Here is a 27,969-nt window from a genome sequence, read left to right as displayed (position 1 = left end):
GTGTGTGTGTGTGTGTGTGAGAGAGAGTGTGTGTGTTTTTTTTTAATAGAGGGAAGAAGCAAAAGGGTGTTAGAGCACAAAAAAATGTGAAGAATTACATAAAGTCTTTATCCGTCGTGTGTGTCCTCTTGGCCCTCAGTTAAACACTCCCACATGCACACACACATACATACACACACCCTCTCTGCGACAAACACACGCTCACAGAAAAAAAAAAAAAAAAAACATGCGCACGATAGGTCCTCATATCATTGTGACGTCAGGTGTTCAACATTCAGGAAAACAGAACAAAAAAAAAGTCTAACGGTAAAAATCAGTTTCTACCGTCAAAACGCTTCAGTTTGTGAAATCTATACAATTTTTTTCTTTTTTTGTTGTTGTTGTTGTTGAAGAGTGATTCAGTTTTTCCTCCAAGGGGGGTTTCAAGCAGTTATGTGTGTGTTCGGTTGTAATTTTTCTTTTTTTTTTTTTGTGTCCCGCTTCTGCGAAAAAAAAACACACGCACGCACCCACGCACACACTCACACACAAATGCACAACCAACACATACACACGCATTCCAGCACACGCTGCATGTCGTCTTTTTAGTGGAGAAAGACACGGCGCAATGGAGAGACGAGCCTCCTCCTGGTGGATGCTCGGATCACCGGGAAGAGACGGCAAAGGTGCTGACGCGGCTAATACGGGTCGTCCAGGTCGACGGCACTCTGGGTTCGGACCAAAAACAGAAAAGACAGGAAGAAAGACAAACGTTAGGTTTGTCACTGCAGCCAGGACTCATTCTACTAAACTCAAAAACCTATTGTTTATCTTTCTACTTCATATTTGGAGATTATCCCCCAACACATGCAGAACCTCAGTTGACTCACCTTACAGAGAATCAGAACTGTCAGACTGGGAAAAGAAACGGGGAGGGAGTGGAGGAAACTGGAGAGAGTTTTACCTGCAAGGTTTACCATCTAGATGCTAAGAACGGAGCGCAGGCTACCATTGAGTTTAAAGTATTTTTAAAGACATACTAGGGAAACTACGGCGTCGTTTTAGGGTCATTGTAGATAGAAAAGACAGAGAAAAAAAGTAAATTTCCGCCAAAATTAAAAAATAAGGGGGGAAAAAAAAACTCATTTTCTAGAAAAAAATTAACTTAGAAAATTCTTAATTTTTCTCAGAAATTTTCTAGAATTTTTTTTAAAGAAAATTTCCGAGTTTGAGAAGTCAAACATTTGCAACACAAAATTCAGCAAATTTCCAGAAAGTCAAAAATTTGCTAGAAAAAAAAATCTCTGAAAATGTGATATTTTTCCTCACAAATTTTCTAGATTTGTGTGTGTGTGTAAATTTCTAAAAAATAAATAAATAAAAATCTTAAATTTGCTACAATGTCAAAAGACAACAATATTCTAGAAAAAACTTGATTGGAGAAATTCCAAACAAAATTTTGGAATTTATGAGTTACACAAATTTAAATTTTTTTATACATAGAATCCGTAAATCTCGGTTATCAGCAAATATAAGTAAAAAAAAAAAAAAAGGGGTGGATACTGATACTTCACTCATTCGACTTTTTTTGTTTTTGGCATATCGCTACAAGTGAACTTAAGTACGTCCTAATTTTATTCATATTAGTTTTTGGTATTTTCTGCCAATTTTTACAATTGTCTTAATATTTTTTACCAAACTTAATTTTATATTTTGTTGCATCATTTATCAGCCTGTGATGTTGTGAAGCACTTTGGTCGGCTGAGGTTGTTGTAAATGTGCTACATAAAATTTCCTATCGGTATATCCTTAAGTTTTTGTTCTTCTCTTTTTTTTTAGCCAATAATAAATATTAAAGCACCTTTGGGAAAACAAACCAAATAAATCCATGCAGTCTTTTTTTATAAATGTGGTTTTATGAGTTGAACACGTTTTTTCTATATTTTTTGCTGAAAAACTCAGAACTGCCAACATTTTCTGTCTCTAAATGCATCAACCAACAATGTGCGTTTGAATTAAGAACTACAATCCCAAATGCATCACACATTTGTGAACCTTAGAGAGAAATAAAAAAAAAAGCAAAAGTGATTCAAAATTGGTGAATCGGACATAAAAAAAAACCAGAAATCATCTAAACAGAGAACAATATAATCGAGTTTTTTCAGTTTTGAAGCATTAGGAATATTTTTTGCTCTTCCATTCTGAATAAAAGCAGCATTTTTAGCCCATATCTACTAGATACACACAGCCACACAAAACACGTAGTTAAGTCACATTCAACTAGAAAAGGAATCTGAAAAATACCAGTAAAACAGCGAGGGAAAGGCCCTGCATCAAACCCCCAGAGTTATTTTCATCAAATTACTGAATCAGTCAAGATTCTGCACAAGATGCCTGATCTGACGCAGGGCCACACGTCCAACACACTGATACAAACACCCTTTAAATGCAAATAATCTAGAGCGGTGCGTTTTGAATCTTTTTATTTGATAATTGTGTCATTCTTGCAGGACTCATTAGGTCCCACATACAAACAGCTGATTCATAAACACACACATACAGACGGTTTTAGCATAAATCTTGCCTCAGATTGCTAAGTGCTTTTGAGCGGATAATTGCAGTGCGTGCATTACCGGACAAACAAAACTCCCCGACTAGCTGCATTTAAAGAAGAGTAAACATTTTAGATGAAGCGTCCAGTGCTGAGGAGTTACAGAAGTGAAAGGCCTGGAGAGAAATATGCTTCATGTATGGAGAGTTAGGAGTTACTGCATGCTTGTAAATATCTTGCACCGACCTAAAGCTATCTTTCACATGAATTTTATCTTTACATGTCAACATCAGCAGAGAGGGATTGTATACATTATCTGACATAGATTTGCACAAGAGCATGTTTCATGTTTGCAGCCAGATTTATTAACCCACCTTGATAAAGATGTTTAAAAACCCTCAAGACTTCAGCACAGCAGCTAAATCTCAAACTGAAAAATCTCTATTCATGTTACTATCTTTTTATTTATTAACACTTATTGGTAAAATCTCTAAAAATTTCTATTTTATCCTTCTTTAAGTTGAACAGTTTCTAGGAACTTCTCAAAAGCTTTTTGTTGCACTAGGGAACAAACATGACACGACACACTGTAGTTTCTTTTAATGGCTGCCTGCTAGGCCACGCACAGAGGGATGGAAATAATATAATATTGCCACTTTGTTCTTGTAATACGACAACTTCATTCTCATATTTTGACTTTATGAGAGGAAAGTGAGATTTTCTTCTCGTAATCTTTTGTGAATATTTTCTTAATGTGGCCCTAATACGCCGTCGTAGAAAATTAACTTATCCTGATTGTTAAGTAAAGTGGGGGATCTGTGATACTGCGGGTCTGGTTTTCCTTCTAAATAACAATCTGGTGGACTCCATTCCTCGTAAAGTGAAAATGTGTCATTAATTTTTTTTAAATCAGAATATCGATCCAAAATCAATCTTTTTCTCCCAAATCCTGTAGAAAACCGGTGGGAAGAGCTGATGAGAGAAAATCAGAGAAGACCAAAGTTTCTGGATGATTGTTGTGCAAAAATGAACAGGCATCTTTCTAAATGCTTCAATCTAATGAAATGTAGTAGAAAACCAAGCGCTTTATTAAAAACTTCCTTCTAAAAACTTTAAATCTTTTAAACACATCTTCACCAAGGGGTGCTAATAAATGTTGAAGGCATTATATGTGTTGTAAATTGTTTTGTTCGTTTTTTTTCTTCTAACCAGGTATCTGCATTCGCCCTCCCGGTAGTTTGGATTAAGAGAAGGTCAAAGGTCGATGAGGGCAGATAAGATCTACGAACACATAAAATGCATCTGCAAACAAATCAGTTTTCACGTTTTTTCCACCTAAAGCTTTTGTTCGGACGCTCTGAGCTACATTTACTCACTTATTCATATAATAATTTCATTTTCTGGTGTGCAAAGAGACAAACTGTGTGTTCTGAGTCAATCATGGAGTGAGGGAAAGAGAAGGAGAGCAGAGGAAGAGGAGGAGGGAGGAAGAATGTAAGCCCAAAGTAAGCACTGGGAAGTTTCACTTTGATTTCAGCAACAACCAACATATTACGGTTGACTGGTTTCTACAAAACAAGGAAACAGACTCTTCTTTAAACGGTGGAGAGTTGGAAACAGAATTTGAATACACAGAAAGGCTGCTTTTATTTTAATATGATTATTAAATGTTTTTAATTAGTGAGAAAATTAACAAAACAATGGCCAATCTGCCTAGTCAAGGTCTGTGGCTGGGGAAAGAGGAGTGAGGTCATCCCTGGAGGAGGGTGGATGATTGGCTGCGCGCTCAGTCAGAGGAGATATCAGGCTTTGGGGCATCTTGGCCGGCCTCCGCCTCCACAGCAGCGGGCGAGGGCGGGGGCGAGCGCGGGGAGTCGGTCTGCTCCTCTTCTTCATCGCCGTCGTCAGAGGTCCTCCTGATCTCCCCGGCGCCCTCGACAGTGCCCTCCCCTCGCAGATGGTAGGCGGCCAGAGACTCCTCCAGCACTGTGCGATACTGCCCCCGGTGGTGGAGACGGAACTGCCGCAGAGCCTCCATCAGATGAGCTGCTGTGCTGCCACCTCCCTCCTCACTCTCCTCCTTATCCTCCTCCTCCTCTCCTCCCCCCTGAGGCGACACGCCAGCGTCAGACACAGCCTCCATGTTCAAACACATAAGAGCATTCATTTCATCCAACAAGCAGGCACACAACAGCTGATTTTTGGTCGGACCCGGTGTCGAGCTTTAGCTGGGAGAGGGGGCACCCCAGAGGAAAGTAAAAGATTTTTTTCACACACACTTTTCATCGAAATGAAGTCGTCGATGTAATGATTGTACACGTGCATCGAAATATCATCAAAAAGTTCATTTGTTTTACTAATTCAATTCAAAAATTGAAAAAAAGCTTCTTCTGCTTTTCGTGCTAAAGCCATTGTTGTTTATGTTTAAATATATTATATTTAACATGAACTGGATGACTCAGAAAATTTATTGTAAATATTTGCGTGCACTGCAAAAACAGAAAATCTTATCTACTAACTGAGAAGCAAGTTTTTAGCTAGACATAGAGGCTTTTTAAAGCAAATAATTCCTTAATAATGATGAAAAAGTACCTGTTGCACTGGCAGATAAATTAACTTATAACCAGGGAAAAATGTCATGTTATAATGAAACAATCTGCCAATTGAGCTAGTACTTTTGCATCAGTATTAAGGAATTATTTACTTAAAACAAACCTCTATACATTGTTAAAAAATTACTTTGAAGTTAATTTGTCTTATTTAAAGTATGCTAAGATTTTTGCACTGGAAACAAGACGAAAAAATACTTGGTAAGATTTTCTGTTTTTGCAGTGTGTAAGTGGATGTGTATGTATATTTTTCTTTGATCCATTTTTACCAATTACATTGTAAAAACACAAAATCTTACCAAGTAAATATGGACTCAATTATAGTGCAAATATCTTGTTACACTTGAAATAAGTCAAAACTAACGTACGAGTATTTTTTCCGCCAATATTAAGGAATTAGATACTTAAAACAAGCTCCTATATCTTGACGATAAGTTACTTTTAAATTAGTTTGTCTTAATTCAAGTTTACTACGATATTTGCGCTAGAAACAAAAATAAAAATACTTGGTAAGAATGTGTGTTTTTGCTGCAATGTATAATATGCATTTTTCCCCTTTTCATACGACTCAAAATAAAGTAGCAAACTTCCAAGCTTCCATGTTGACTGTTCACAGATCACTGTGTCCAAGTATATTAATAGAAGGTTGAGTGGAAGGAAAAACTGAAGAAGAAAAAAAGTGCACATCCAGCAGGATTGTGAAGCAAAACCTAATCAAGTCTGTAGGAAGAGTAGATTTTTGGGGAACCGAATCATCACCAGCTGCCGTTGGCCTTATCAAAGAAAAGTCAGTGCAGCCGTTTGTCAGGAAACTTTAGAGAAGTTCACTGGCCAATAAACACGCCTGATCTAAACCCCAAAGATAATTTATGCGTAAGAGGAAGATGAAGCGTTGATGCAGTAATTCATGCTAGATGAGGCCAGACCTAAAACATATTGTCTTTGTAGATTGTCCAACTTTTTCCAAAGCAGTTTGTCCTCCACTAAACCTTCCATTAATATGCTGCTCTGATGGTTTTCCACTCGATGCTACAACATAGCAGTTCTGCATAAAAAAACAAACAAACAAAAAAAAAAAAACTATATTTTTGTGTCTGGGAAAAGGAATTTTGTGTTTTCTTTGGCTAAAAGTCAAAGTTAGAATAACAGAAATAAATGTGATGTGTGAAATGGACTAACATAAATTAACTGATTTGTTTCACTAATTTAGTGAAATGCATTACACAATAAATGTAGATTTTGCATGTTGTATGTTGTTACTATAAAGTTGACCCAAACGCCATCTAATTTTACAAATTAAAAACGAGACGTTCTTTTTACTTCTGCTTCGTCTCAATATAACCATTAGAACATGAAAAAATGTTATAATCAAAACGCCAGAAGATAATTTAAACCTCAAGCTGTCACACACCGACTCTTAGGAGACAGAATGTGTCTTGGAAATATTTTCTGTCATTCTCATCAGTTTTTTCCTTTGGATAGAAAACACACCTGGTCTAATGGTTCAGTGTTTATCCATGTCTATTTCCTGGGTGAAGTCAATAACAGAGACATTGCTCCAATTAACTGATTACTCTCTTTGTTTACCCTCACAGGAAGTACTGCTGGCGTCCATGTTTACCCATGTCTGCTTCCTACCTCTGCTTTTAACTCAACTTTCTCATAAAAAACACTCCTGTGTTCTTTTTTATTTTTGACACAGGCATTGCTGGACCACAAATAGTCCTGCATGTTTTTTTTTTTCTGTCTCATTCCCCTCTTTCAACTGCAGATGAAGGTTTATGCTGCAGATTTCTTCCTGTTAGAATAGAGGCTTCCTACTGTCACCACATGCTTCGTGTTGATAAAAACACAACTAAATCTCTAATTGACTGAAGTAAAGTTATCAGAAATTAATTTTCTTAAATATACAACATGTTTTCAGCGAAGTTGGATATAACTCATGGTGAACCAGTACACAAAAATCCATGTTTGATACATACTTTTGTTTTAAAGTCATAGTTTTGTATGTTTTTGGTTTGCATCAGTCAAGAGAAACAAAAGGTGGTCATTGCAAAACTGACAGATTTGTTTTGACTATATAACAATAAAACCATTTGAAAATGGTCAACAGTGTTTACGATTTCTTTTTAATACGACTGTGCAGACATTTGAGAATAAAACAAGTCTAAACCACTTTAGTGCTGTTTTGATATTTAGACAGTTCAGTTTACTGGATGTACTTAAATGGGCCGTAAAAATAAAGCTGTTGAGAAATCCCTTCTGGTCAGAAGGTCTAGAAACGGCACAAGTCAGTTGCTGCGTCTCGTATGCTGTGCAGCGTTTTGGACAGGCTGAATGCTCCATGAAGCCGGATTTGAACTTTAGCTGATTCAAGAAGTGCATGCTGACAAAGTTGTGTTTCAGTTCACTTTCTTTCTCCTCTGCAGCTGCATGAAAATCCTTAATATTCCCACATAGCTGAGCTAAACATTAGCTAAAGGTTAGTTAGCCCAGAGAGGACTGTCTGTTTTGTTTTGGTGCTGCTTTTTGCAAAGTGCACTTAGTTCCGCGTACAAACAATAAAACATATTTCCATATTTCCTGGTTAAAGACGCTTACCGAGCAGGCACAGAACATTTTTAGCACAAATATCTGCACCGCTACACCCCGGTAGAAGCAGTTTCAGTTTATTGCTTTGAATTTTATTTTTTTTTTTGTGCTTTGTGGACTTAGCTGAGAGCTAAGAGACTCTAAATACACCGTGCTGGTCCGACAAGACTGACGATGATGAATCGAACGGCAAAAACATTCAGTGTTCCCAACAACCGACCATCAGCTCAGTGTGTCACGACTTTCATGTTGATTGTAAATGAAAAATTCAGAAGGCTTACAAAAGGACTTTGTGCGCGTTTTGTTTCAATATTGATCATAGAAGCGAGACGGATGATTTAATTTCACCCATCTTTGCTCAAATCTCATTCAGAGTGCAGCACAAACACACAGCACACACTTGCACACAGATGGATGTCCTGTTTTGTGTGTGTGGGTGTGGGCGTGTGTTTGGAGGGGTGTGGAGCTGGAAGGTAATTTAGAAAACATTAAACTCACCCCTTCCTCTTCTCTGTGAGGGTTCAGTTTGTTGTACACCGCCTCGATAACACTGCGTCTGCAGACAGAAAACAAGCACACACACATTGGTCCGTGGGGAAGAACGTCACCCAACATAATGCAGCCTCTGTTCGTTCTTCACTAATGTGTATTGATTGAGAGGTTAATGGAAGTAAAACTCTCAGTTGAAAATGCGGAGCCACGTCGCTTTTGGCCCGTGTTCTGCTCAGAACGACAACCACCTTGTTTATCGCTTCACTTTTTACCTAAATCACCAACATGCTGATGCAAAACCATCAGTTTTAAACATCCTTTGCATTTTTTTAAACACTTTTGTCAGGTTGAAACCTCAGACTTCAATGGATGTTTTGTGATAAACCAGCACAAGGTAGAGCTTAATTTTGAAGTGGAAGGCAACGCGTTGGTTCAGGTGGGGAGAATACAGATGCACACCACACTTCTCAGACTTTTATTCACGAAAAAAAGTGGAAAATTATTCATATTTTTCTTCCTCTTCAATGTTCTACGCTACTTTGTGTTGTGCTATCACAAAAAAATAATCCAGCATATACATAAAAATACATTCCCACTCAACATCTGTAACTTCTAAAACGAGTTTTCTTCTGTAGGAGCTCATATTCACAGATTTATCAATCGGGATTTAATCATTTCAAATGCTGAAAATCACCAATTTTGATTAAACACAAATTAATTTAATAGATTCCTTAAGGGAAAAAAAGCACTTCTGCATTCGCTTGTTTTGTTAATATCGAACAAAATATTAGCAATAATTCCATAGTAGGCTTGTCCCGATAAATTTTGCCAGAGGACAAATTGTCCCAGAAGTTATTGCAATAAATGATGATATTGTTTTGAGACCATTTTCAAGTAATATAGCACAATAATGTAAGAACACATTCTCAAGGATCAGTAACCTTTAAATTCTAATAAATGTTTAAAGATTGAACTCGAAGACACTTTAAATATCCAAAATAAATAAAGAAAACAATGTAAAACAACAAATAAAGTGAATTATGAAGTCTTTGTATACAAAATTTATTTCAAAGAAGGGCTAGTTGAAGCCAAACCACCAGACTGAAGACTTTTATCATCCAGTTTTTTGGTAAAAAGAAAGAGAAAAGAGATGAACGATAAATCAAGCAAAAGAAAACGATTGAGTTTCTTTTAATTTATCATGCGATTAAATGGTTTATTGTTTACTGTGACAGGCCTATTCTATAGATGTATTATTAACTGGATGCATTAGCAGAAATACATCGATATTTGCCAGCTGGTGTTTTGAAAAGTGTAGAGAATTTCATTGTTTATTCATCAATTTGAGGCCAATTTTCTAAGTAATCAAACCTAAAACGTGGACAGTCAAGGCTGCGTCTACTCCTGATCTGATGTGTGTGTTCGTAACATGCAGCTCAGTTATATTTACTTGCTGGCCAGGCCTCCACCAGGCGGAAGGTTGGGGATGTTTTCTGAGGCGATAGTCCTTAGGACAGACACCAGGTCAGGGACTCCGTCCTCCCCACAGCTTCCCAGCAGCTCTGCAAGCAAAAGAAGCAGATTGGACACAGTAAGGCCAGATGTTGTGGTCATTTTGCTGAGGTTATATTGCACAAGTCAGGTGTACGATTTAGCCCCCATGAAGGCTAATCAATCAATAAAACAATAAGGGAAAGAAATTGGTTGTACACTCACAAAAGTGTGACTGTGCTAAATTGATGTTTAGAAAAACACTTGCTGCCTGTGAAGTTTGGTATAGGAGGCTGATCTTATACAATTTTACTTATTTCTGTTTAAACGCCATCAGCTCAAAATTTCTAAGCAGAATGTTCTTATTCTGCTGCAGTGATTCCTCGAATGATGCGATTAGCTCGATTATTAAAATTCCTCAAGGAAAATTTATCCGCCTCGAATCTTCGTTAAATTATGTTTTATTATTTAGCGCACCGTGTTCCGGACGGGTCATTACTTGTGTTGGGGAACGCCGTCACGTCCGCCTATGAGTTGTTGCTAAGTGCTAGCAGCAGAACGTTCACTTTTTTTCAGTTTGGTCTGGGAGGAATTTATTGATTGATGATAATGTCTGGGTTTTTGTTGCTTTTCAGGGGATGAATAAGCATCTTTAAGTTGACTGACGCGATGCTTGGGGTAGAGCAGCCTTTCTCCTCCTGGTTCAGCGCGAACGGCGGGGAAGAGGTGAGCGGACAGGCTGACCACTGCGGGCGGCTGCGCTGTAGTGGACTGACGTAAGCGTAGCTTTACGGACAAACAGGAAAATCCCCGTCGCAACAGACGGATCGCGGAGCGCATTGTGGAGTTACATAGCTGGCAGATGAGTTTCTGTGTGTGACGTAAGACGGTAATTAAATCAGTACCTTTTATTTAAAGTTGTTAAAAATGTATTCAATTATATGAATTGTCACTTTGTTGCTATATTTTTCTTTTAGATGACTGAGTGTAGCGTCAGCAATGATTAGTAGAGCGGCTTAAAACAAGTGCAATTCAAAATAACGTGCATCTCTGCGGACGAGTGTGTTTGAAATGCTGACCCTCAACACGCGTTTCTAGATATTTATCCAATTCTTCTTCTTTTTTCATGGCCTCCTCTGAGATCTTAGGCGCTCCGGGCAAACACACCAACACCACGCTCATGTTGTCTCTGCTTCCCTGCAGAAACAAAGACAGAGAGAAGACAAACTCAGATTCATGGGGTAAAGTTTGTACTATGCAAATGCAAACAGAAAACTTTAATAGCAGGGTTTTGGTTCACTGAACCTGACTGGGAGTTTTCTCTGCTTGCATGGAAAATAAAACAACCCAGAACCAGTGAATGTGAGGCAATCGACACCAGGAGACAAAACGTTCCGTCTACGACACGAGTTAGTCCAGTTTTTCCTAATTACGATTTTGGTTTTTCACAGGTTATTAAAAACAACAAAAACGAGATGTTCTTCTAAATGCTGTTTTGCAATGTTGCTCTTGTTTTGTCTTGCCTCTCAAATCCGATATAGCTTCCTTCTTAACAGTGGCATGCAGCGGCAACCCCTCCCTAAAGCCGACATTTAATCTGTGCCAGGCTGTGGCACGTTTTGAGAGCTACAACTAAAATTATGTGGAAGTGCTACGCTTTAATGTAACCAGCATCATAAATGTCCACAGTTGCATAAAATCTCCGTGCAGACAATTTAAAGGGGAGTGGCAAAAGCAAATGAGGTGGGTTAGCAGTGACTGCAAACGACTGATTGTGCTGGTGAGGAATATCATGATAGTCATGAGACTGTCACACAGCAACAGTCTTCGGGCAGAAGCCTTTTTGGATTTGTTTCGACACTGACTGCTACCAGAGATCCTTCCACGATTCATTGAAGATACTTGGATCATTTAAGTTATAACATTTAATTTCCCGCTGGAGTAAATTAAGCATTTTTGAACAACAGAATTTGTTTTATTATTGAGCAAAGCAATTTAGGTTTCTTTTTTAAGAAACCTACATTTCTTAGGTTTCTTAAACCTAAAGAAATTTAGGTTTCTTAAACCTAAATTTAAGTTTAAGAAACCTAAATTTCTTAGGTTTCTTAAACCTAAGAAATTTAGGTTTCTTTTCCATCAACTAGGCCTGTCACGATAACAAATTTTGCTGAGCGATTGTCTAAAAAATTATTGCGATAAGCAAAATTGTTTCAAGACCTTTTGACACTCATTTCATGGAAATGACTAATAATGCATGTGATTTCCTGCTATAGGTACATGCACTTTATTTTCAAAAGAACACATAACACTGGAACTAATAAACTAAATAAACAAAACAAAAAAACAAAATGGATTCTCAGTCTCCATTAACAAAAAAACGTACTTGAATAAAAAGTAAACAACATAAAGCCAAAGTGGAAATAAATACTGCATTCAACCAAAAGAGTGCAGATTATGAAGTCTGTATACTATATTGCCCTTCAGTAATTACTAGATTTAAATAGAGAAGATGGGCACATCCGACTACCTAATGCAATAGTTCACACTACACGATTTTTTGCCCCTAATTTCCCCTTATGACAATCTTAGATCGTTGGCCGATCTAAGATTCTCATTTCGTAACCAATCATCCTGCAGTGTGTGGTGAGTTACAGTAGATCGTCGTGGCCGCTCCGATCTAAATCAGGAGGTTTCCTCGACTGGGAGCTTAACGTTGAATGTGACAAGTAGCCAATCAGAAAGCGCGGATTCTCCTGGTGATTTCTGAGGGGAAATTACGGAGGGGAATCCCAAACAGCTGACACGGCGCAACCCGAAGTCCAGTGGACATCGGAGATGATATGTGGAAACAACATTAATATTTATTTCACATTTAGTGCAAAGAATATAGAAATGACAAGGAGAGGAGTTGGAGCCAAATTGCTACCGCAGTTGATAAACCCGGTAAGTTTTCAGTTGTTCTTCGTTAACGTGACATAAATAGGTTACAATGATTTTCATTCAGTCATGACTTTACGCCGACTCTAGCCACATGCATCACAGGTAGATTCTAGTAAAGCATTGATTAATGCCTGATTTTAAAATTAGTTAACTGGACTTGTAGACATTATTTTGTGCCCAGGTGGCTGGACATCACACGGCACGATCGAACCGTTATACCTAGGATTTCTGTCGGCTAATGTGTCTCTCAGGTTTTGAAAATGGGCCGACAGTCGGCCGACAACTCGTGTAGTGTGCGCTGGACATTACACTAAGGAAATGAGGAAGGGAGGGTCAGTGGAGAGCACCGGAGCTGAGCCTTTTTCATTCAGTGTCATCAAGAGAAAGAAGAAAAGGCAGGAAGAGACTATAAAGCCGATAATTAAAATGAGGTCGATAGGTTTAATTTATCGTGCGATTAATTGATTTATCGTTTATCGCGTCGGGCCTACCATCAACTTAATGAATTACACCGCAAAGACATGAGGAACAAGAGAGGAACCTGTTGACAGACTTTCACTGAAATCTGTCAAATTTTCTTAGCCTCCTAATAGATACAAATTATTAGTTTAAACTAAAGAGTTATAATAAAGGTTGCAGTTTTGAATAAAACAGAAAACGAAGGTGTTGCAGAATTACCCGTATGTGTGTAGACTTGTTTACAGACCAAGAACAAAAATAAAAATTGGGAATCATCAGGAATCTAGCCAACTTCTAGTTTTGATTACCTCATATTTATTTCAACATTTAAATTATTTGAGGTTACGTTACTATTTTTTTTCCTAAGGAGTTTCATTTTGTTTTTCTGTGAAACTAGAAGAATCCTGTGGTTTTAAATGTTGCTCTTATGTCCTTTTTATATTACAGTTCTTAAAGATCACTGAGAATAAAAAGGTCAGAGCTTTACCATAACTGGAAATCATAATTTGTCGACAAAGTTATGAAAAAGTAAATGTTGATATACTGTAGAGATGTGGACCAGTTATTTTTTTTTTACCTGTAGTTTTATAATGAAAAGCTTCACAAATGCCTTTCAATGTTTCAAAGTCTTCAAGATAATAAACACACAAACTAGACATCATCATAATTGCCTTTTTCAAGACAAACAGCGACGGAAGATGGAGCCCAAAGCAGCAAAAAATCCTCCCGGCCTCCCAAAAAACCAAAGGCGTCGACTTCTCACCACACCGAAGGACTCGGTGTGGTCACAGTAGATTTCTGAAGGTGTCCAGTTTCACATACATCACAAAAGGTAGCGACAGCAGAGCAGATTTATGCCTGTGTGGCTGATACTTGAGATAACCCATCCAGTAAGGTAAAAATAACTCATCTGCTCTACGCTTGCTGGTTCTTGGAGAGCCCAGGACGCAAAGCTAAAGACACGTGGACAGTGAAACGTCCAAGATGTGGACAGGAACTAGGAAGAACAGGGTGGTGTGTATAATTTAAGCTGGAATGCAGGTGATAAACGTCCTCCCAGATGGTTCAGTCAACAAACAAACTGTTTATTTCCAGGAGATTCCCGTTTTTAGGATTATTAAATAAGGAGGTATGGTCCGATAGAAACTATGCAAATTTCTTTCTACATAAACTTTTATCCCAAGACACTGTGAGTTGTAAAATAATTCATACTTTTCACACTTTTTCACAAATTACAGAGACAAAATGTCATGTTTTTTTTGTTTTTGTTGGGATTTGATGCAACGTAGTTTGTGGTGAAGTGGAAGGAAAATAATAAAAGTTTGTTGCTCTTTGAATGGGAAAGGTTCACATAAAATCTCAAGAAAATACATTCGAGTTTGTGTGGATGTGGGATCCCACTGATCCGGTGCGTTTTTACCACATTTTTTTTTAAATATATTTGTTTGGTTTTGGAAATTGGTGGTCTGATGGGGAAAACCCTCCGCTTCCTCGCTGTCCCATTGTGACATTTTTTTTGCGCTGCTCTTGAGGCTTATATATCCAAATTAAAAGTCTGCAACCAAAAATAAAAAATAAAAAGGAACAAAAACCAACAAAAACTATTCATAACATGGATTACAAGGTCCCTGTAACAAAAACTGCCCTTCAAAAAATATCAATGACCAGAATATAAATGATCAAGCTCATAATAATGTGATTAATTAATTGCTTATTGTGACAGACGTACGTTCAAGTGAAAGCAAAGCTCTGTATTCAATAGGAGCAGATATTAATTGTTAAAAACTCCTTACCTTATGAAGACAGGTGTCCACCACCGAGTTACAGATCTTTTCCAGATCTTCACAAACCAATAATCGTGATCGTACAAAATCACACAGCTCTTCGTTGGACATGACGTCCCAGATTCCGTCGCACGCCAGAACCACAAACTCGTCTCCTTCGGCCGCCCGCTCCAACACGCAAACCTCCGGCTCCGGGCTCACCAGCTGCTCCGTGGGGCCCTTACCATCCACACATTTGTAGTCGTAGTCCCCGAGAGCCCGCGACACCGCCAGGGAGCCGTTTACCCTCTGGATCATGACCGAGCCGCCAGCATTCTGGATGCGCTCCTTTTCGCGGGGGTTGCAGGGCTTGTGGTCCTGAGTGGAGAAGCCCACCTTTCCGTCTCGACACAGCACAGCCCGCGAGTCGCCGCAGTTAATGAAGTAGAGGTGAGTGGGGCTGAGCAGCACGCACACGGCTGTCGACCCGCTGCGGTCCAGGCCCTGCCGCAGGTCGGAGAAGTTGCGCATGTATTCGTCAATGTTCAGAAAGCCCGAGCGGATCCCGTCCTTCACGCCCTCCACGGAGCCCGGCCCCGATCCGAACTCGGCGCCTCCTGACAGGATGTGCTCCAGCAGGTGCCCGGAGCAGTAGTTGGCGACCCGCGAGCCGGCGTGGCCGTCGTAAACGGCGAAGAAAGACCAGTCGGTGAGTCCGTGGGGAAGGCCCACCACCGCCGTGTGGGCGTCCTCCATTTCCACCCGCCAGCCTTGCATGGAGCTCAGACCGTAGCGCAGCCCGTTTCCGTCGCCGTGGGCACTGTGCTTCTCCGTCTTCGGCTTGTCCAGGAACGCACCCATCGCTGCCTACAACTGGAGAACAAAGGAGGAAAAACGGTGAGGAAAACTTTTATACGATCGCCTGCAAAGACATGATTTTAAAATCCGAGTCAGTTTCACCAAAACACCGTTGTGCCGTAAACATACATGTACAAAGCGATTATTTTAGCTATAGATTATTCTGATGATGAACTGATTTAAAAATTAGCACATTCTGCACATTTTTCTTTTACAAACTCTTTATATAATGTTTGAAAAAGATTATGCAAACAAATAATTTAAGTCCTTTCTGTAAAAAAAAAAAAAAAAAAAAAAGAAAGTAAACGTTTTATTGCCAGAAATAATAAAGCATTCCTTTCATGTACGCTTGATTAATTGCAGCAAAGGATGAATCTGCAGCTACAAAAATACTTCCAACATCAACAAGTGGAAAGCTCGGCCTTTTCTGCTTGACTTAACATCAATACAGTGTTAAGTGCATTGAATATGTTTTGGATTATTGGCTAGCAAGAGGAGATATATTTTTTATTTTTTTTTATTTTACATAATTTGCACCTAGTGAAGCTGAAACTGCCACTACTGTTTTGGGTATAAAACAGACAAAGGTTGTTTTTTTTTGTTGTTTTTTTTTTTTTATTATTATTATTTTTTTTTATCTTAAATCAAAAATATGTATATCTTTTGTGCAGCTTTGGCTTAACTGCTGTACTTTCAGCAAATGGCCAAGTCTGTGTACTCCCGTTAGTTGATTATGAAACAATTATCGATTCATCACAACTAATTCAATGAATTCTTTCAGCCCTACACTTGATTTTTGAGTCCAATATCAAGTAGATTTGTGCTTCAGTGAATTTCATGCATTGTTCTTATCCTAAATGCTGCTCCTTCCACGTCTGAACATCATAGAAACAAATCTTTCTGCACAGAACTGTCTAAACTGCATAAAATTATTTACAATCCACAAACTTTTATCCTTTAAATCATGCCTGCTTAGAGATTTATATAATTTTTTTTGCATTCTTAAATCACTCAATAGGAGTGGCTTTCTGAAGAACATCCCAGATTTTGTCTATACACCTTGTGTCCTGTTCTCTGTCAAAATGATCGCTCTCCGCTTCTACAATGTGGATTTCTGGGCTCGGGTAAAGCAGATTCATGACTGGAAATGTTTCCACTGCGTGTTTTATTGTCCAGGTATGTGTTTTATATAATCATCTCTATGGTAAAAAAAGAAAAAAAAAAGAAAAAGAAAAAAGAGAGACTTTCCAAATGGCTTCTCAGCTATTACTTGAGGCAACTTCAGGGTTTATAAAAACTTAATTACAGCAGTGTTCATAAACATAATGTGCTTAATTAATAAAGTTTTGTGATGACTTTTTAAGATTTCTACAAAAAACAAAAACTCCTTAAAAAGTTATCACTACTTTGACAACTTTGTTGTAAACAAACTTTCAAACAAATATGATTTCTTGGTTTTCTATTTTGATACATTTCCACACTGTCATACATTTGTGCGTAGAATTTTTAGGAAAAAAGTCAATTTATACAATTTGGATTAAGGCTGTAAAAATGTGGAAAAGGGGAAGTGCTATGAATACTTTCCAGATGAACTGTGGACAGAAGCAGTGATCCTGGCAGCGCTGGAGCCGACCTGGAGCACCAGAGGCCCAGAACTACAATCACACCAAGCAAGAAGCTGCAAAGGGGCCCCTTTTGAATTTGGAAATCGCCTCCGTCTCTACAGATAAATTAAAAACGCTGCTGAGAACGTTTGAAACAGACAGAGGGGAGCACAGAAAGACACCTCTCTCTGAAACCAGCCCGAGACCAGATTTCTAAAACTAAATGTTAATAAAAGTCTGCCTGAACAAAACAACCGTCTAAATCCCTCTATTTGGGGTTTGTGTGACGATTTACAGCACCTGTATCAAACTCAAGGCCCGGAGACCAAATCTGGCCCGCTGTAGCTTTCTACGTGGCTCCAAAATTACATCAATAAGTCTCTTCCAGTTTTTCACAAATCTGCAAAATTCACACAAAATCAACAAATCTCCAAATTTTTTTCCTGATTTTACTGCAAATTTTCTCAAAACAAGTAATAAAAAGTTACACTCAACATCATACATTAGCGCAAATATTGTAAAAATTCCTAACATTTCTAAATTGGTAGCACAAAATCTATAATTTTGATCCCAAGGAACACTAAAACGATCAAAATCATGGAAGAACAGCTATTTATTGATAGTTTATAATTGGTTTTGTCAATATATTCTGGCACAACCGCCCCTTTAAGAACATTCAGATTTTTTATTTTGGACTCATTGTCCAAAATGACAATGAGTTTGATGCCCCTAATTTATAGAAACATTTGAAAAACACTACAACACCAAATAAACATGTCTTTTTACATAAGCACCACTTCATATTCAACTGTCTGGACATGGTAGCAATGATAAAAAATGTATATATATTTTTTTGTTTTGTTTGTTTTTGACCAGCAAGTTAAAAGTGAGAGTTTATCAGGCTGAAAACTGTCTACGGCAGCACAATATTAGAAGCTTTTACGATGGTGAAAATATCGTTAAATATTCCAATGAGGACATCAGATGTGATTTGAGGCTTTTTCTCTGTTTCTAATGAGATTTGTGTTTATTGTGAGCATCTGCTGCCATGAGGCTCCATCCAACCGGATGAATATTACAATAGTATGCAAGTCTGTGATACATGGAAGATACTAGCTAACAATTATTGCTCTCTAAACAGTCCTTTGCAATATGAATATTACAAACACTAGTAATGGGATGAATATATATCCATTATATAATCTGGATTTTAATGCCAGGTGTGAACAGTTGGGCTTAAATATGTCCTGTTGTATCTAAATTGTATTAAATAAATGTATTCACATCTGAAAAAAACAAAAACAACTAAAAGCTAATTTCATACTTTTGGCGAAACAACAGTAATAACATCACAATATTAACAACAACAACAAAAAAAAAACAATGTTAACAAATCTGAAGAAGATTCAGAATTTTTTATTCTAAAAATGGGAATCAAATAAATATGCAGATTATGTGATTGAGTTTGTGGGTTTGAATCCAGAAGAAAATTAAACAATCACAAGATAACTTAATTTAGCTTCAAAGCATTAACCTATTTTTTTACATAAGTAAAAATATAAAATTTATTCCTCCTGATCACAATCAAAGTGAATTTGTGGCAAACTGAAGAATGGTCCAATACAATTTACTATCCAGTAAGAATGCTAATAAAATGTTAGGCTTGAAAAATAACCAAATAAGCAATCAGGGTTTTTGGCATCTCTTGTTACCAATTGGTAAAAATATTTTGTGTTTTATGCAGAAGAAGTAAGAGTTCTTGCTTGGCAATACTAAGACCAGGAAGTCTATAAAAAAGCATGATAATAATAACAAAAACAATAATCAAACCGCCCTGATTCTTCACAGAGCTTCACTTCCCACATGAGCATGACTGCGCCATGACAAGCGTGTGCCCAAAAAAGGCCGTTACATGCAGGGAGTGACTCCGGCTGCTTTCTCAGGACGCCGAGTGTCCTGAGAAAGCAGGACACTCGGCTTTGTGTGCGTCTGTGCATGTGTGCACCGTCACGGTCTGTGTGCGAGAAAAAGATGCTCTATAAATACGGCAGGTCGGCTTACATTTCACGACCAGCGTGAGACAGCAGGGACGGGCCATTCATACTTCTGCCGCCTTCCTGTCGCACGGTTATAGAAAGAAAGAAAAAAAGTGTATTCTCAGGCTCGCCGTTTGATGTTGCCCCAAGTTTTTAGTGTCGTTTAGTAAATGTGGAGCTGCTCTCACGTGCAACGTATGAGAGAAAGACAATTCTGTAACATTGACCAGCTGTGATTCGCTCTAAAAATAAAACAAACACACTGCCACTGCCTAGCAACCGCCCACCCTACAGTGCAAACATCCAGCCTGAGCTTCATTCAGCAACACCCCCTCCCCACCCTTCTTTCTCCCAAAAGTCTCTCTCTCACACTCCTAAAAAGAGGCGCGCACACTCAGCTGCTGGTTAGCGAGAGGAGCGGGTCGTTGCATCATCCGTCCGTTAAAGCAGTTGCAGCCGACAGAACCAGAAAGGTGTCAGGCTGGCTGCTAAAGACACACAGATACTGTGAGGTTTCACTGGCTGCTCACAATACCTTTAGAGCGAGGGGAAATCATGCGAACAGACATGTACAAAGACAGAAACCCCAGAAAACACCAGAGGAGAACGAGGAAGGCTCAGTCACTGCTGTCACCAGTGTTGCAACCGCAGGCCGAAACCAACACCAACGAGCAAAACTCGCATCCGCCAAAAAAAGCATTTCAAGAGAGAAGCGGAACGTCACAGATTACATAATGCTGCAGAGGATCCAAACGCTGCTCAGAAAATACGAGCCGTCGCTCTAAACTAGCTAAAGCAAACCTGGAAGAAAAGGCTGAACGACAGTCGTCTACACACAGAGAGCAGAGCCATTAAGCTGACATTTAAAACAAATTAATGCCAAATTTTAGAATAAAAAAAAGGCCACAATTTACTTCTAATAGTTTTCGACATTGTAGGTTTTTCGGTACATTTTTATACAATAAGCTGGTGACAAAAAAAGAGCACATCAAACAGATTTGCAGGGCATTTTTAAAATGTGAAATATGCACAAACCGATGCACAAAGCAGAGTTTTGGGGGATAATTATTCATCTCTGGTTTACTAGGGATGCACCAATATGAAAATGTGAGCCAATATCAATTTCCAATATTAATATTTCTGTTATGGCCAATAACCGATATTTCAAATATTTTTCTACCATTTTTACGTCAGATGTAAGTCAATGATTAATGAGTGATCTCACGAATCAATTAAGAATTAATTGATGAGCAGCCATTTTTATTATATTACCATTTTCTTTTGGAAAAACAATAAAATTATTTGTTTTAATCTCTCCCTCCCCAAGACACGTTAGGTTTAAGGTCTTAAATTCAATATTTTTGACTAAAATATCCAACAAAAAAATGCCAGATAATTTTGACGTGACCATACGGCATTTCTGCATGTTTACCCAATAAAAAGGAACCACATGAATGCAGCATTAAACTAACAACCCCTGGGAAGCCGGTGGGATAGTGAGAGGAGACTCAGAGTCACGTTTCACCAGCGCGTCCGAAGCAGCCCAGGGAACAGAACATCTCGTTGTGATGTTCTGAATGGTTCTGACATACTGAGAGTTGAATTACTGAACTTTGAAGCAGGAAACCATGAATTGGCACAAGGTTGTGTGATTGGTCCTTTGTTTTATAGCGGTTTCATAAACATCCTATAACAAAATGTACTCTAAAGATTTTAAGTGTTTGACAGTAGAAAAAGGATCTTGCCAGACTAATTCCTCAATTTTCTATGTTACAACATTTGGTACTCACTTTTTCAAAAATCAAAATCAAACCTGCATCTCCCAGAGGTAAGTGCAAGTAGATGGTTTAAATCTTGCGGAATTATCTTTAACATAATCTTAAACCTCACAGGAATTCAGCTGCTTCCCAAGACAAGACGATACCTGCAAGAAATGTTACAAGCCCCAAAACTGCATCACGCGGAAAAACAATTAATCCCAATGGTTAATATGCACCTTTTAAGACACATTTACAAGAAAGACGGTAATAAAATATAATTCAGATTACTACCTGATGTGGAATAATAGTTTCTTTTTCTAAAAGAAACCACAATTAAATCTAAAACAGAATATTATTAGGGACAAGAATAATCCCAGTTTTGTTGATTCATCAATTCCTTTACCTCTCAGTCGTGAGAGTCATGAGGAATTGCTCTCATATAAGATGGTACGAAGCAACTTATGCTCCTTTAATGATAAATCAATGACCGCTTATGGTAGGAGGGCAAACCAATTACTTTGGGCGTGTCAAAATTCAGGGACTGCATCCGTTGAAAGCCGCAAATAAAGGCTGGTCAAATCCAAAGGCGTCCATCTTTTCCACAGGTTTAAAGAGATAACAGGAAATACGTAGAGGTAAGGGTGAAAATCAATCTGGGGCCTAGATCCTACAGCCGCTCATTTTCGATCTTCATAGCAGACAAAAGACGCAACTTCCCCGGCCAACGCAGAGTTACGGATGCAGGCCTGGAATTTGACACAACCTTTGAATGCTTTTCTAACATCTTCTTGTGTCATTGTTCTTCAAGAGAAATCACCTACAACCTTTACAAAGCTCTAAAAACCTGGCGACGCATCGGTGCATCTTTACCAGAAGCACAGCGTGTAAAGATTTGTCAAAACTGAAATGAGGCACGTTTGACCTCAATCTAGATTTCCAGCAAGTCATAATGATCTAACACAGAAATCTCCATTTTGAACTAAGTAATCTTATCTGAATGTAAGATCAGTCCTCTGTGGAAAATCCCAGAAGGATTCCAAGATTTTGATTATGGGTGAAGACGCAATGGCACCAGAGAAGCAGTACTTAGCAACAAAAACAAATTAAAAATACACTTTAGAAAAAATTATGCTGCACTGTACAACATGAGCAAATCAATTCCAAAGAACAGACATTAGTACTCTGAACTCAAAACAAGGAAGAGAACTGACATTTATAAATCACATATACCATTGAATTAAACCTAAGAAACTTAAAAATACATTGCAAACCATTGACATTGCAAACTTGTCACAGAAACCAGTTAAAACTGTGACAGGGACAAAACTGTTGTCAACCTGGCATCTAATGAAGCACTGAAATTCTGCAACGGTGCTCCAACAAAATGACATTACGTAGATAATGTAATTATTGAGACAGGATGTCAGTTTGACATTCAAGTGCCATATTAAAGGGATGTCAGTTCAGTTGCACGAGTCCAAACAAGCTGATCTATGTGTATTTAAATGTTTACAGACAGCGAGAACCATAACAGAACTTCAGTTTATACATTTTACTCACTGCAAGGAAAACAAAATAAGTGGCAGTTTATCTTTTTAAGCTACGTATTCCAGATTACGTAGCTTGACGGAAACGCTTTATGGAGGGCACAATTACACTTCAAATTTCAGCCAATTGAGTCCACTGGACAAATAAATAAATAAATGGAACTGAATAATTCTCAAAGTAAATAATATTTTCAAGCATTTTAAAGAGATACAACAAGCCTGAACTAAAACAGAAGGGTTCATCATATCCGTAGGGTTTTTTTTAAATCCATTTATTCAACGTGGACCTTAAAGACCAACATGGGATCTTACATCTCAACAAATCGGAATATTACCATCTTAATTTTTTTCAGTGCTTAAATTCAATTCAAAAGTGAAACTCTTAATGATTCATTCAGAATCAATACGATTCTGAATGAATCTTAATGAGCAGTGTTGAGCAGACACTCAGTCTGCTCAACAAATGTCAAGTCACCATTCTTCCACAAAAAATCAAACATGTCTGCAATACAGATAATTATTTAATCACATTTTTGAAGTAATATTTTAATTTTTAAGAAACTGAATTCTGGATTTTCACTACTTACTTAGAAATCAAATTTCTGAGTGTAAATAATCGTCTATTTTTTTAAATGAATTTAGGAATTAAGTAGACATTTGGTTTTACCTAAAATTTGATCAGATCGGAGCCAATACTCCCACAGGCAGCGAGAACATTTCAGCAACAAAGCAGAACAAAGTGCTTTACGTTGGCCTGTCACAATAAATAATTTTGCTGGACGATAAACTGTTCCAGACGTTATTGCGATAAATGATAATATTGTTGTTTTGAGACCATTTTTAAGAAATATAACAGTAATGGTGAAATAATAATGCAAGAACACATTCTAAAAGATCAGTACATTTTACATTTTAATTAACATTTAATTTAAAAAGAGAAATGATAAATCATGCCAAAGGAAATTATTGAACTTGTTTTAATTTATTATCTGATAATTTATTGATTATTGTGACAGGTCTAGCTTTACATGATAAAAACATAACCCAATATAGACAATGATACTGTGGAAAAAGAGAAGTATTGGAAAGTTTCTATCCAGAGAACAGAAACTATCAATGTTCTTGTTATTAATTAAAGGAAACTCTTCTCAGTGTTTTCCCATTGACAGCCGACTCAGATGAGATTATCAGCTATTGAGCTCCTCTTGCATCTGCCAACCAGAGCACAGACTGATGTCATGCTCTGCTCACCTGTGCACCTTATCGCAATTTGATATAGTGGAGAAGGTGAGCAGGGTGGCTGCATTTCAGCACCTCATAATACAAAATTGATGATGACATACACCATAAACCTTCGCCGTGATGATACACTGCTGCAATATAGGCTGGTGATATGAAATGTCTCACAGATCCAAGATCAGTTAAGGGAAACAAAAGGCAGTAAAACAGTCAGCTGCAAACTTGGCATTATAGCAGATAAAAGTCTTTTTAGCAAAGATTTTACTTGTCAGTGAATTAGCAGACGCTGGTAGGAGATTACGTTTTTTAAAAATGCTTTGTAGATATTTAAATTAAGTCTAAAATACATCTCAAATTCAGAGAGTTGATTCCTTACAACTCTTGTGGGTCGCTCTCATAGCCTTGTCATCCAAGACTTAAGTTCAAGAGTGCCGTCATTTGGATAGTTCACTGAGAACAAAAAGATAAATCTGAGTATCATCTGCATAGGATGATCATGTTATGCCAGTGAATCATATGACCTTAAGGTTAAATATGCAAGGTGAATTATAGAGGAACAGTGACAAAGCCCTGTTGGACCCCACAAATTGTTTGAGTAGAGAAACGCTCGAAAAGGTAGAATATAATAGAATTAAATATAAGGTGCTTATTGACACTGTATGCAACAAGCCTTGCTGGAAGCACAACTAAATTAGTATGACTACATTTGGGCATTTCTGTTAAAAGTATTTAACATTCCCAAGCTGCATTTTCTGTTGAATACTTTGGAAATGCTAAAAAAAAATAAAAAAATTAAAATTAAAATTAAATTAGCGAACAAGCAAATTTTCCACAAAGACTATGAAGATATGTTCCACAGAAAAAATGTGTGAATAGCTGGGGCTGTAAATTCTTATCTAACCTTCGAGAGATGAACTGTACTCAACCGATTACTACTTTTGAAAGATTCTTGGAAAACAGAGAAACAAACATGAACAAAGTTCAAGTAGTCTGAGGTTATGATGTAGTTAAGGACTACGCTCAAAGACAATGCATGTCAACAGCTGTAAAAGCAATGTACACTGATTTATGAACGAAATTATTTGTAATCCCTCACACATTCTTGTTTATGATGTTGAGAAGTTAATGATACAGAAGATATACGTATAAACCGCCAATTGGCAATATTTTACTTTAAACAGTTAACCGTTTTACAATAACAATTTAAAGTCCTATCTTTTTAATGCCAGATTATAGCTTGTCTTTTTCTAATGTTTTAATCTCAGTTATAATTAACTGTAATATTATTTTTTATTTACTTATATTGCTTTATGTTTTTATTACACTAATGTTTTGATTTTGAACTGTAGGGGTTTTTTTATATTGTTTTTTATTGGAACACATACTATACTTGTACACAGCACTGTGTGACTCTCTTCCTAAAAGGAAAACTAAGGTTATTTTTGACTTCATAAAGTTTTGTTATTTTCCTTTTCGGACTGAGCAAGAACGCACAAAATGAGGCATGCGTTTAGGCAGCAGAGGTGTTAGCTTAGCACAGCTTACAAGTGACCTGCAAAAATTGACTGCACTGCTTTCTATTGTTAAGAACATGTATTATCACAACGGCAATTACACAAGCAGCATTTCCATCTGCAAGAAAGAGACTGACACATTTTTTTTGTTTTTGACCATCTCCATAGTAATATGCCTGTATCCAGCAGGCTGTTCTTAAAGCTGGCATACCTCGATCCAGACGATAAAACATAAAATCTTTTGCAAAACCTACAACTTGATGCTGTGGCGAGTGTCTGATTTAAAAGAAGAGCATTGGTATCAAACTATAGTCCTCATTGTCCTGCAACTCGTTCATGTTTCTCTGCTGCAGACACCTGGCTCAAATATTGGCTCATTAGCAGAGCTTTGTGGAGCTTCACTGCATGCTAGTGAAGCATTTTTGTCAATTTAAGTGTATAGGACACACAAGTTGGTGACCATAGAGATTGAACACAGACTGTGGTAGAGACGCTGTTGACCAAGGAGTCGCTTTGGTTCTTTATGTTTTGCTGATTATATACACCATTAGGTATATTGCTACTCCTTGCTGCATTATCCACTAAAACCTGATCCCCATTTGCTACAGAGGGTTGACGTTTTAACTTCCAACATGATGTAAACATATACAGTATACCATTCATTATCTTTTTTAAAAATCCCTGTTAGGAAATGGATGTGCTTTATTATTTCAATTTGGATTTGCCGGAACATAAAATAGTTTTTAAAATTAACATAGTCTGTTCTTTAGACTTCTGTATCAAAAATGTACCAGTGACAACATGCTTAGTTAGCTAGAGAAAGGTCTCAATTCTATCAACAATGAAATCTACAACTTGTCCTAATGTATAATTTAAAAATGCAAGGTAAAATTATTTTATTTGGTGGCAGAATTTTGTTAATGGTTATTTTTAAAATGACCGAAATTCATATTGTACACTAACCAATATGACCTTTGGAAAAATAAAACAACTATTACCAGTTAAGTTATATTTGTTTTTCACATTAAAATTTTTTTTTCCTTGAATGTTTTAGGCCAAAATCCAAAAGATTTTTGGAAAATTACAATTTAGATGGGATTTTGGTTATACAAGTTTCAATGTAATTTGATGTCGTATAAATCTAAATTTCTTTGTTGCTTATGTCTTATGCAAATACTTCATGATGATGATGATGATGATAAAAAAAAATCATTGCAGAATTAAAATTACAAATGCTGATCTTGATTGCTTTTTCTTTTTCTCTGTTGTTTCAATGTTTATTTTGACATACAACATTTGAAAACCTCACAAATACCCATTAGGAGGTGCATTGTGGTATTCTAGATAAATGTATAGCATATACTCTTCGTTACCATCTCTGCAGAACAGATACAGAAATACTGTTAAGTTACATGGGAGTATTGTTATAAGCAGTTTACAAAATGATGTACGGCAACAAATAACATCAGGCTGTAAAGCAAACGTCACATGGCCATAATGAGACACTCAAATGACTGAGTCCGCAAACTTGTCATTAGCTTGTTACAGCCAGATTAGTTCATCTGGGACCAGACCAAACACTTTGTTTCACTTGTGATTAGTTCAATATTCTTGTCAGGTTCACTAATGGTAGCTAAGTCACTCGGAAGTGAAGTTATTTGTCCAGGATTTATTTAGGAAGTAGTGTACATGTACGCTAACATCTATTCACAACACGGTTTATTTAGCCATGGCCAAATAGTTGGAGGAATTTGGCGTTTCTGTGCTAAATATCAATCCGCTGAACTCCCCTCTACTCCACTTCACTTCACGCTGCTCCCTTTGCTCACAGGCCTACTTTGCTGGTGTGTTAATGTGAGCTAACGTTAGCTAGCATGCTAATGTTAGCTCCTCTTTGGGTTGTCAAACTCGAGCTAATGACATGCTACTTACCTTTTCTCCTGCGCTGTGCGAGTGAAGTTCCAATCCCGGCTATGTGGCTTCGATACAAGTTGAAGATATGTTGTTATCCAAGCTACCCGCAGAAGTGATGTTAGCCAGCTAGCTGAGTTAATGTTTCCTTATTCAAGAAAAAAAAAAAAGATAAATCGAGATTGGCCTCAGTTGAGCGGCGGTAATTCGTTTCTCGGCGGTTCCCTGCTTGGACAGCGTTGATTTTTACGCATGTTGGACGCCAGCTCTTGTCTCTCACAACAGGTGAAGACAAACCGCGATCGCACCAAAACAAAATATGGAACCTGAGAGTTGGTTATAGTATTATACAACACTGACAAATCTAGCACTTTCTTCCATTGAAAGGCCAGAGCTATCCTTCGACTTTGGGTGCTGAACAAGAGGAGGTGCTATTTTTGGCATCTCCATTGTGATTGGTTGAAACCTCTGGGCAAAACAACGTTTAATTGGCTGAATCTTGTGTCAGTTAGTTCTACCCCTCGCTATTTCACATTTTCATTGGTCTATTACAAACTTCTTGTGTGTGATTGAAATGTGGGATGCGCTCGTAACATTTTCGTGCGTACGCCGGAGGATCTCTGA

The 27,969-nt window shown here is 37.7% G+C and overlaps 2 protein-coding genes across 5 annotated transcripts in view; both read right to left on the bottom strand.

Annotated features, from left to right (window-relative positions):
* prkcea (protein kinase C, epsilon a) overlaps nucleotides 1-654 on the bottom strand; it is a 63,494-nt gene extending 62,840 nt beyond the window's left edge. Inside the window, exon 1 of one of the 2 annotated variants that reach the window (XM_016676594.1) lies at nucleotides 1-654. The gene's annotated coding sequence lies outside the window, so the exon portion shown is untranslated. The other variant, XM_007562433.2, reaches the window with a different exon arrangement.
* On the bottom strand, nucleotides 376-27,791 carry ppm1bb (protein phosphatase, Mg2+/Mn2+ dependent, 1Bb). 3 transcript variants are annotated; one of them, XM_007562431.2, is made up of 6 exons: nucleotides 27,367-27,787; nucleotides 14,907-15,749; nucleotides 10,794-10,911; nucleotides 9,674-9,785; nucleotides 8,230-8,287; nucleotides 376-707 (listed from the first exon to the last, which is right to left on the bottom strand). In XM_007562431.2, exons 2-6 carry the CDS (start codon nucleotides 15,735-15,737, stop codon nucleotides 678-680), a joined length of 1,149 nt encoding a protein of 382 aa, XP_007562493.1. In that variant the 5' UTR covers nucleotides 15,738-15,749; nucleotides 27,367-27,787; the 3' UTR covers nucleotides 376-677. The 3 variants fall into 3 exon arrangements, with proteins under 3 accessions (XP_007562493.1, XP_007562491.1, XP_007562492.1); XM_007562429.2 differs by lacking the exon at nucleotides 376-707 and adding an exon at nucleotides 2,446-4,637 and having other exon boundaries at nucleotides 27,367-27,791; XM_007562430.2 differs by lacking the exon at nucleotides 376-707 and adding an exon at nucleotides 2,446-4,637 and having other exon boundaries at nucleotides 14,907-15,743; nucleotides 27,367-27,791.
* Nucleotides 27,792-27,969: the final 178 nt, after the last annotated feature.

The sequence above is a fragment of the Poecilia formosa genome, unplaced genomic scaffold (genome assembly GCF_000485575.1).
Source record: "Poecilia formosa unplaced genomic scaffold, Poecilia_formosa-5.1.2 Scaffold136, whole genome shotgun sequence".
Taxonomy (NCBI): Eukaryota; Metazoa; Chordata; class Actinopteri; order Cyprinodontiformes; family Poeciliidae; genus Poecilia; species Poecilia formosa.
The sequence above is the reverse complement of the archived record's forward strand: the minus strand, read 5'-3'. Positions and strand labels throughout refer to the sequence as shown.

What these genes read in the sequence shown, in the direction of transcription:
- ppm1bb (XM_007562429.2), bottom strand. Translation starts at nt 15,737, where the DNA reads ATGGGTGCGTTCCTGGACAAGCCGAAGACGGAGAAGCACAGTGCCCAC. An exon ending in TGGACACCTGTCTTCATAAG is followed by an intron (nt 10,912 to 14,906) that starts GTAAGGAGTTTT and finishes TTGTTTCTGCAG; the next exon opens with GGAAGCAGAGACAACATGAG. An exon ending in CTCACAGAGAAGAGGAAGGG is followed by an intron (nt 4,638 to 8,229) that starts GTGAGTTTAATG and finishes GTGTCGCCTCAG; the next exon opens with GGGGGAGGAGAGGAGGAGGA.